An 11,676-nucleotide genomic window follows, 5' to 3' on the forward strand; every position below is an offset into this window, starting at 1 on the left:
ATATCTGAAAGTTATTGGTTATCCCACAAACTCTTAAGTCACTATTGCTGCAGTGGACACATCTTACCTGAAAGCTCCATATTCTGACAAATCTGGACTAGAGATCAGTAAGACATTTGATGAGTTTTCTCCTCCAGAAGCAAATATCGCACTTTGGACACTATGAACAGTAGCCAGAAGAAAGCTGTTCAATGGAGCTCTTATTTGAGCTTCTATGAAATTGACATACACTTAGAAATTTTACACACATAGTGACATGGAATAACCATTCCCAATCCAGAAGTGATGTCTGAGGTCAAACACAGGAATGACAGGACTAAACCACAATGAAAGCTCAGAAGAACAAACACAAAACCCTGCAGCTCCATGTGCTGTAGCATCTAGAGCATGTGATGTGTCATCTGATACCTCACTCTTCACTTCTGCTGCCAATAACCAGCAGCCTTTCCCATGAGTTGGCTCCACTTTCTGAAGAGAGATGTGTAGAGAATGTCCTATGGCTCTGACATTTATGATAGTCTTAGGTATTCACTGTATGTTGGGCTTCCTCTTCCCAGCTTTAAAGAGTTGCCTTCTGTGACTATAGACACTCCAGCCCTGACGTACATGGTTTAACTTCAACTTCTCTGAAAAAATAATGCAACAACTTTCCACAGTCCTATTCCACAATCTTATATCTTTCATTCCCACAAAACGAATCCCTCAAAGACAAGGCTGCCAACTCATCCTCCAGCTGGGGATGGTAACATAGTCTGACACCGACTGCAGTTTGTCTTTCATGTAATCATGCTGGAGAACCCACTCCCTAGGAAGATGCTTTCAGGGAGAACTGAATCCCTTCTGCTTTCCCTTCTGCTTCATTCTCAGTTACTATTTTTTTCTTCCAGATAAGGTCACATTTTACAAGTTGGATCCCTTGATTATTGGATCTTGTCTTTCAATCAGACTTGCTATTATACAGTGCAACATAGAGTGTTTCATTTTTGATAATTAGACTCTTCTTTTTGCACACACGTAGTCTTCTAAACTTAAATTGCTGGAACTGATTTCCACATAACAAACCACACACAGACACAGACACAGACACAGACACAGACACACATACACACACACACACACACACACACACACACACACACACACACACACACACATATATATATATATATATATATATATATATATATATATATATATATATATATATATATATATATAATTATTTGTTCACTTTCATTGTGGATCTGGTCAAGTGCAATAAAAAAAAAAAAGCCAAACCACAGACTGAATATTCTGTTATCCTGAAGTTTCTTCATACCAAATAAATTAAGAGTTGGCTTTAAATTCAACTTCATGAAGTTCTCAGGACAGAAGCAAAAATGAAACCAGGCTCTTCAGCCAAATACCAATCATTTGACTCCTAGTGCATTCTCTAGTAGAGTCCTTCATTGATTCTAAAATTTCATGATGAAAACTTTCATTTTCTGTACTTTCTAAGTACTCTTTTTGTTGTTGTTTGGGTTTTTTTTTAGATGTAACATTTGTTATTTTATTGGAAAAAGCTGGTATTAACATATTTATAATTTTATTCAACAGTTGGATAATTTGTGAGACACTGAAGAAAACAAGAATGCACCTATGAGCCACAGAACCCCAGATAACTGGGCCTGACTCTGTCACCAGCACGGACAAACCCAACACCCTCCGGGGGCTCTGCCCTCAGAGAAGAACCAAAGCAGAATAGACGAACTCAAAACCCAACAATGTCGCGATGATGACGGGAATGCCACATATTCAAGACCAGAGAACTTAAGCAGAGTAAGGTGGCAAAGTCTGTGGCTTGGCTCTGGTCCTTCTGTTATTCCTCACACTGCCCCTCCCCCTCCGCACCTGTTTCCTCAGTTAATACACACATTACTATTTGCAGTCCGCTCTGAACCTGGGTGATTTCTTGGGGTCCCAAAGACATGCTTTTCTTCTGAGATCTTTTTCTGTCTCTCTCTTTCCTTCCTACTTTGGTACCCAATGTTTAAAACAGAAGTCGAGAATCTAGGGGCGTGTGCAAGACCCCTCCTTTTGCAGACCACGTGAGATTTGACTTTGAAGACGGTACGTGTCACACCTGTGGCCTCACAGCAGCAGCCAGCTCCCAAGGCAAGTGTCCCCTCTGACGCCAAACTGCAAAGGCAAGCGGGTGTGCCGGAGATCCAGGCCAGTGCATAAGGCCCTCTCACCTGGATTTTGGCTGCAGTGGGATTTATGTACAACTGGCCACATTCTTCCACTTCTTTACAAGAGGGGAAAGTCGCCCAATCTTTTGATTCCTCACTTTAACCAGGGTCAATATGTACATATAATACTGTCCAGAGCACCTGAATTTTACAGTGATGGATAAACATTCTTCATTCACGTTGATTAAAAATAAAAATAAAAAAAAAAAAAAACCAAAAATGTAATGGACCCAGTTTCTGTGTAAATACATGGCCGGAAGCGAGTGTGCATGCGGTTTGTGCTTTGACACACACAAGGATACCTTGATCCACTGAGAAAAAAAGCTCCGGTGCGTCTCCGTTTCCTGGGTGGCAGTTCACGTTGTAAAAACTAAAGTCCCTCTGGTGTCTGCTTCCAGAGTCAAAATGCCAAGCCCTGCAGTTCAGGGATTCCAGGAGTGAGCATAGAGCAGGGATCTGCTGTGGGATGGTCTGTATGTCAAGTGTGTTGCTGATTAGTCAATAAATAAATCACTGATTGACCATTGGCTAGGCAGGAAGTATAGGCGGGACAAGGAGGAGAATAAAGCTGGGAAGTGGAAGGCTGAGTCACACTGGTAAGCCACAAGCCACGTGGCAAGGTATAGATTTATAGAAATGGATTAATTTAAGCTGTAAGAACAGTTAGCAAGAACCTGTGCCTCTGGGGGAGGTCTGAGTGAATGTCCTCTGGGGCTGCCTGGCTGCATGCAACCTCCTTGGGGAGCGGCTGGGAGGGTGACGAGAAAGCTGCAGGTAGAATGTAGGTGAAGTGCATCTGGGAGCATGTCCGGATGCCACCAAGCAGAGCGGGGAGCCACTGCAGCTCTTCTCCATCTCTCATGTAATCTTGTCGCCGGACCCACCCCATTGATGACTGATTTTCAAGCAGCATCCCCATGGAAGGTTCTGGAAGGGAAGTATCTCCATCTTGTGATGTCAGAGCAGGTGCACTGGCGACAAGTTGTTTGTTTTTTTAAGACAGGGTTTCTCTGTGTAGCTTTGGTGCCTTTCCTGGAACTCACTCTGTAAATCAGGCTGGCCTGGAACTCGTAGAGATGCACCTGCATCTGTCTCCGAGTGCTGGGAATAAAGGCATGTGCCACCACCGCAAGGCCTCTCTCAGTGTTCTTATTTTCTAAGCTCCTACCACAGTGACCCATGAAACACTGTCTTTCACATGCTAGGGATTTTCTAGCTTAATGTACCAAACTCTTTGATATTAAAGCCACAAATCAGTTCAGAATTCCTGACATGACATTCTATTGAAGGAAATGTATGTTGGGTTACATTGTTCCATGGGGCAATCCATCATGATTGGTGCTTATGACATCAGGAGGTTAAAGTAGTTGGTCACACTGTAACCATAATTTGGAAGCAGAGCTGTAAGACAAATTGCTAAATGATCTTATTAATAAAAACCCAGAACCAGATATTGGGGTAAAAACTGAGAAATGAGGGAAACAGAAAGAAGCCAGCCACGTTCTTACCACTAGGAAAGCCTCAGCCAAGAGAGACCTACTTCCTGTATACTCACATCTATGTGCCTTTCTGTCCCTGCCTTCTTACTGCCTCTCTCTGCCCAGCTACATCACTTCCTCTTTCTGCCCAGCTCTATCACTTCCTGTCTGTCTTCAGACCTCAAGACCTTCAGACCTCAATGATTACTGCTGGGATTAAAGGCATGTGCCACCATGCCTGGCTCTGTTCTCATTGTAGCCTTGAACTCACAGAGATCCAGATGGGGTGCACAAATAAAGTATCACCACACAGAGCAATGAGTATCTTTTCTTTGCTAGCTTCCCTTTGTTTATAGCATTCATGACACAAGCTAAGAGAAGAGCTTCCATTTGTCAGGTGGATCTTCCCACATTGATAAACTATTCAAGAGGAACCCTCAATGGTGTTTCTAGAGGCTAGCCTAATCAAGAAAATCCCTCACATATGTGCCTGCAAGCTTGTCTCCCAGGTGATTACAGATTTTTGTGAAGATGATTATCATAACTATCTGACACTGTATCCATTTTATTTCTTTGCCTTGTCTTATTGAATTAGCTAAGATATGAAGCACTACAATGAATGGGAATACTGAGAGTGGAGACCTATGAGTTGTTCCTGATTATAATAGGAATGTTTTAAGGTTTCTCCTCTTTAAGAAAATTCTTCTTGAGAATTCATAAATCTTCTGCTCTGTTTAAGAACTGCCTCTCTCTTTAGCCCAGGATGCCGGGAACTTGCAGCAATCTCCTGAAACAAGCCTATTAGGTAGTTGAATTAAAGCATGAGGCTCTAATTCCAGTTTGAATCAGAGTTTAGAAATTCTGAAAATGTAGATTCTCGATGTCAAAGAATATTTCTTTCTTTCATATTATCTGTCAGGTGATTTGAAAGCATGTTTAATATAAAAAAAATAAGTATTGAGTCAACAACTTGATAAAAAACAGAAGTTGCACATTAGACTCTTTCAGAAGGGGAAAATACAGAACAGTTTTGTAAATATATTTTTAAGCATTGATTTATAACTGTTTTTTATCAATTCGAATACAACAGGACATGAAAATTTTGTAGGATTCTTGATAACATTAGAATATGGTACCCAGAAGTACCAAAGCTTTCAGTAGTCCATGCATTCAAAATAGTTATATTTTTTCTATGCAAATTTCACATTTATGTTCTAACACAGAAAAATAACTTCACGTAAATTATAACCTATATTTCCTAACATTTGTTAAATAAGTGTGAATCATCAGACACTAACAATTTCTGTATCCCTGACTTACTGTGAGTAGGCGTTGTAGGGATGTTGCATTTTGTAAGAACAGGACCTACCAGGAAGTGCCAGGGAATTAGATGACTTTGGAGCAGGCTGCTTATGGGAGTTCTGGAAGGAGCTGGTAATAATGGTAGCACTATAAGATCTATAAAAAGCCGGGAGGCCTATATGATGAAGCAGAGCTATGCTTTCCCAGTGGTTCAGAGAATTAAGGGTACAGAATATATATGGAGACAGCAATGCCTAACTGAGGGGCAAGGGAGCAAGTTTCCCAGAGAATCCAGGTTTATGGGGTGGAAAGAGTAGGCCTAGCTGATGGTGTGGGAAACAGTGTCTTAAGTAATCTAAATGCATGGACTCTTAAGTTGGTGCTAATATTAAAATTGATGCCCAAGACCTGCCTTAACTATACTGGAATCAGAAATTCACATCAAGATGGAAAGGCACATCAAGATCCCAACTCAGGTCCTCATGAACACACACCAAATTCTATAACAAATTGAGCCATATTCCTATCCCTATAAATTAAATGATTTAATGTTCACCAGAAATATTAAACAATCTTCTCCACATTTTCCCAATGGCATTCTTCATTTCTTTATTCCTGAAAGTGTAAACTATAGGATTCAGCAATGGTGTCAGGACATCAGCAAATATTAACACATTCTTTTCAAAAGATAATGCAGAAGTATTTCGTGCATATATTAATATGCATGGGACAAAGAACAAAAGCACAACAGTAATGTGGGATCCACAGGTGGAGAGAGCTTTATGCCGCCCTTCAGAGCTGTGAGATCTCAGAGAGAACAAGATGATGCCATAGGAGACAAGCAATAAAGAAAAAATGATGATGCAGATAGACCCACTGTTGGCAAACACTAAAATGACAAAAACATGTGTGTCAGTGCAGGCAAGCTTTAGTAATGGGAACAAGTCACATATGAAATGATCAACAACATTGGGTCCACAGAAGGGCAGCTGCAATGTGAAGATAATTTGTATGATAGAATGCAAGAAGCCTCCTGCCCAGGCTACTCCCACCAGAATGCCACAAACCCTCCTGTTCATGATGGAGGAATAGTGAAGGGGCTTGCAAATGGCCACATAGCGGTCATAGGCCATGGCTGACAGGACAATCACTTCGGCCCCTGCAAAGAAGTGACTAGCAAACAGTTGTGCCATGCAACATTCAAAGGAGATAATCTTCCTCTCATAGAAGAAATCTATAATCATCTTGGGTGTCATTACAGAAGAAATGCATCCATCCAAGAAAGATAGAAAAGACAAAAAGAAATACATAGGGATACCAAAGAGTGAGGGACTGTATACAATTGTTACCACAATTATCATGTTGCCCCCAATAGTTGCAAGGTAAACAAACAAAAATAAAACAAATAATATTTTCTCAACTTTTGGGTTCTGTGAAAGTCCAAGAAGTATGAACTCAGTGACAAAGCTCTGGTTTAACATTATTCTTGAGAAAATGTGCAAAATAAATGCATTCATATAAACCTGAAATTATGAGAAAATTTTTCTTCATATATTTTTAATATTATAACCAATAATGAAATAATGCAAAAAATGCTCAGTACTCAACTAACTTGTCAACAGTATGTGGCAGGAGATAATATTTCTATTTCATTTGTGCAAAAGATATTAAGATCAAACAAACAAAAAATATTATTCATTTTGAGACTTTGGAGACACAGGTGACAGCACACATGACCACTTAAAAGACTGAAGAGGATGATGGTTGGGATATTTTATCTCAATGAGAACTTCAGAGTACTGATTGGTTTTCCACAGTCTACTTCTCCATATAGTTGTTAAAGAATCTATTACTTTGTTTTGTATGAGTGAGGAATCTTGATAAGGCAAAAGGGTAGATGAAGAAGGTATAGAAGTTAATGGATCAATGACCTACAAATGAAAATTAATGACAATCACATAGATGAAAAGAGAAATAACTTGTTGAATATAATTTCTAGTCTTGAGACTTGAATATTTACCAATTATGTATACAATGAAAATTTGATTGAGTAAATGCAAGACATATGGTTTGAATTCATATGAATTTACTATAAAACATAATGATAAACAACTAACCCTCATATCTCCAAATATTAAGAGGAGGCTCAATTTGGAAATGTCTAAATAATACTCACATTAACATGTCCCTAAAAGGCTAAGCATAATTCATCCATTTGAAAACTCTTTCCAATATAAAACTCTTTCATAAAACATCTATGTAAATATTCTAGCACCTGAATTCAATTCTACTGGATAAATACAGCTTTCAATGTTACAAGTTTCTTCTTCTATATGTACAACAGAAATGTAATCATAAAATATTTTTTCTGTGATTATTTATATATATATATATGTGTGTGTGTGTGTGTGTGTAACTTCATATATGTACATCCATATGCATATACCAAAAAGTGAGTAAAACAATAAAGTGTCTATATAGAAAAGAAAAAAGATTATATTAATGACTCTCATGTAGAGGTAACAAATTTTACATGTAAATAAATCTATCATCTAAAGTTGCTTACAATTGACAATGCATTGTTCCTGAGGAGGGAAATTCACTCTATTGAGGATATGGGCACTAGTAGGTTTCCAGTGTTCCACTGAATGGCACCAGACCCATAGGAACAGCACTGATTTAGTGGGTTCAACAACAACAACAAAAATGAAGTGGAGGGGAGGTTTTGCTGTTGATATATTGATATATTTCATTGTATACAGTATGAAAAACTCAACTATAAAGCAAAAATTAATGAATATAAAATAGACAAAATAACATATTATGTAGATAGAAAAATTGCTTACTTTCTGTTGTCAAATAGTATGAAAACAGCTTTATGTGTAAGAAGCATGTGCCGTGAAATGAACTGTCAGACATCAAGGTTTCAGGTCCACAGAAGACAAACACATGGCTCTTTGTTGTAATGAGGTGTTGAGAAAACTGTATGTAGCTCAAGTTGGCTTCAAAATAACCATTTAGACTAGGATGATCTTAATCTCCCGATTATCACTCCTTCACCTCCAAGTGCTAGGATTACAAGATATGCAACCACAACCTGCCACATTCAGAGTTTTATCAAGATATTCTGCACACTGTAAGTCAACAAGAACATGTGAGTATTGACAACAGCATTACTTTTAACAATGGCCACATACATATGTTGATGTGATAACTGAAGCACTCAGAACAATAAAAGATTGTCATTGTGCATGTGCATGTGTGTTTAGAGAGAAAAAGGTGAAGTAGAGGGGTAAGAAGGTGGAAAGGAATTGGGAGAAGGTTGAGTAGGGAGAGACACACTAAAAATATATTTATGAAAAAAATTATTTTAAAACTCTCAATTTAAAAGTTATAACAATTAGATGAAATTTATTCATACAGTGTTTTGGAGAACTTATAAGAAATAACTCCAAGTTATAGACATGTTTATACTCTGTATACATGTATACCCAGTCACAAAATTTATCCTAAGAATTATATTAGAATATTTTACATTAGGATATGACATAATATCAAAATATTCCTGTTAGTTTATAAAATTAATATTTAGTGATTATTGATTTCTCTCTTTATTATTATACTCTATACAGATTTCTAAAATAAAGAAACATTGAACATAGTAATACCTAAAATATCCATAAGAGAAGTGATATATAAATAAGACTTGCAAAATAAATTCATGTGGTACTATAATTAAAATACTAATATGTTAGGTAAGAGAAGCATAAGAATATAAAGTGTCTATTTATTAATATTATAGAACAAGTGAAGATATTTTAGTATAAATTTTTGTTACTATTATCAAAATATTTTATCACAATATACATCAATATTTAAACCACAAAATCAATTTCCATTTAAAGTTCTGAAAAAAATGTGTTTTCAGATTATTTTTTACATTATCAAAAGTGGTACCCATGTGCTAACAGGATAACATCACATGTAATAACATGCTTAAAATATTATACTCTTTCCATAAATGATCATACTGCTGAGTCAACACACTCTCACCTCCAAATATTCTTAGATTTCAAGTCTAAACTTTCATTTAAGAACTTACATAATCAGTTTAAACTTGTTAAAAAATTATCTACAATCTTTTTGTCCCCAACAGTCATGAACTTGAACATTAAAGAGCTGTCCCCCGTCTTACTTAGGGACCACTCACTGTGTTAACTTGTAACTGATCCATTTCTTTGGGTGATTTGGGGGAATTTTACTGCTTATGCCAACTGTCTATAGTTCCTACTATTTCAATCTCACTTATTATAGCAAAAAGCTAATTGTAGCATCGATCTACCTGCAGGAAACATAACATTTTTGTTAATGCAAAGTGTGTATATACGTAAACCTATCAGAGAGAATAAACAGAAAGTTTGTCACTCTATGTAGCTGATTTGAAATGTATTTCAAACAAATAAAATATTGATATCACCAATAATAATAAGTTGAAATATTATTTTAAATTACAATTTATGTTAAATTCCATAAGTCAAACTTATTTTATTCTAAAATTATCTACAAATAAAAATTGATTGTGTGTGTGTGTAGCTAAGCAAATGTCTATGGCTGTCAGGACAAATAGTACATTTCAGATTCCTAATCCTTTTTCTCTGTCCTTCCTCAGTGTTGCTCTGATGATTTTCTTAAATGGCTCAACTCACTGGTGTTACAATTTCTGTAATATGAGGGAGTTCTATTTCTTCCCATTTCCTTCCTAATGGATTTTTGAAACTTCTCCTTTGATAGCTAGGTGATTCATCACATTTTAAGAGACAGGCCAGGCTGTGACTACTGCCATTCAAGCAGTTCAGTGCATTAACCACTTAATTTCCTAATCAGTTCAGAAGTAGAATCCTAATACTGAGAGACACTTAAGAGGATGAGATAAACTTAAATCAGACAACTTCACATTATGATGTTAATTATTCTGACCATAATGTCCTTTCCTGTGCCCTGTCTTAGTATGTTGTTGTAGAACATTTTATATTGATTTTCAATGTTTTATAGAGCTTAGTAGCAGTTTGTCTGTCATGACACTGTATCAGTGTTTTTCACAAATATCAAAGCATGTTACCTTTAATTCAATATTAGAATGCTGAATAGAGTAGTGTGTGAGTATGTTCTAATAAAATGGTAAAGTTTTGTTGGACACTATACAGAAAAACATGCTGCCTCCTAGATTATTTGGCTTCAATTTGAAGATGACAAGTTGAAAATAATTTTGATTTTAATAAGTTGAGAAAACAGATAAGAAGGGAGAGAATAAACAGCCTATGAAGTAAGAAAGCATGAAGGAAAGGGAAGAAGGAAGAGAAGGCTGAAGAAAAGAAGGAAGGAAGGAAGAAAAGAGTTTGCACACCAGCAACTAATGCATTAGGAACTTGAGGAGTTATTACTTCAAACTGCTATTTTCTGGTGTTTAGAGTATCATTTCATTCACTGTTGTGTGCTCTAACTTTGACCATAAAAATTTCTCATTAAGATAAGGAATCCTTGCATCAGAGTTGATAGAAAAACTTAAGAACACACTTACGAACTGAAAAGTCAATTATATCATTAAACACACAGAAGCCTGACTACTACATCTGATTCCCAAGCCGAACAAAGATCCAACAAAGAAAGAGAATTACAAATCAATCTTCCTCATGAAAATTGATGCAAAAATACTCAATAAAATATTGGCAAAGAGACTCCAAGCATCTAAATTTAAAGTGTTTCATCACAATTTAAAAACATCTCCATAAATGCAGAAATGCACCTCTGAGTCTCACCTTGTGTTGACTGTGTGTAAAACCTGAAGACACCTATCTCTTGTTTTCTACTGAAATCAGTTCATGTAATGGTGACCAAATGCTATGTTTTAGCCAATGTCTCCTTCAGCACAGAAAAGAGAAGACCAGGTCTGACATTGAAGGTAGAGGAGATCACAAGTGCTTCCCCACGCCATTGTCAACATGATTTAATAATAAAAGAAAAATGAAGGAGCCAAATTCACTCCCTAACTGCAACTGCAATTAATGGGTGTTCCCTGAGAGGTCATCTACCTGTGAGACTTCCTCACAGTTCCCCTGAGGTTTGGATAACTTCTGGTTCCAAAAATATTGGAGACAGAACTTTGTTCATTTTTCACTTTCTTGAGAGTTTGTTATATTTTCATTTTCTTTCAAAGTTTTTAGAAATTTGAGAAATGGTTCTATATGAAACCATTTTCACTTTCAGGATTAGGAAAGTGTTGTATATTGAATAGACTGTCATGTCTGTGCATAATTTAAGTAAAATGCTCACATACTCACAAACTATGATAAGAGCTGAGTTCTGTTTCAAGGAATTTATCTATCAATCTGTAAGTAAAATATCTTGTGTTCTTGGAAACCCTAGCAAGGACTGTTAACTAAAGTAAAAAATTTCATATATAAATGTTAGAATGTATACATTAATAAAAATACACATTGCCATAAAAATAGTATTTTTGATTTAGTTTTGTCGACAAGGTCATCCATATTTGTACATACATACATACTTACATATATATATATATATATATATATATATGTATGCATGTGTACTACATAGATGCTTACATGTACATGTGGGGGTATACAGGTTTCTGTGACCACATT

General features: G+C 36.5%; 1 protein-coding gene across 1 annotated transcript; it reads right to left on the reverse strand.

Moving 5' to 3' along the window:
* Window positions 1–5,556: 5,556 nt before the first annotated feature.
* Window positions 5,557–6,528, reverse strand: LOC128101644 (olfactory receptor 4C15-like). Its single transcript, XM_052724941.1, has one exon. The coding sequence runs from the start codon at window positions 6,526–6,528 to the stop codon at window positions 5,557–5,559; it is 972 nt and encodes a 323-aa protein (XP_052580901.1).
* Window positions 6,529–11,676: the final 5,148 nt, after the last annotated feature.

Source organism: Peromyscus californicus, unplaced genomic scaffold (assembly GCF_007827085.1).
Source record: "Peromyscus californicus insignis strain IS unplaced genomic scaffold, ASM782708v3 Scaffold_7__1_contigs__length_154581171, whole genome shotgun sequence".
NCBI lineage: Eukaryota > Metazoa > Chordata > Mammalia > Rodentia > Cricetidae > Peromyscus > Peromyscus californicus.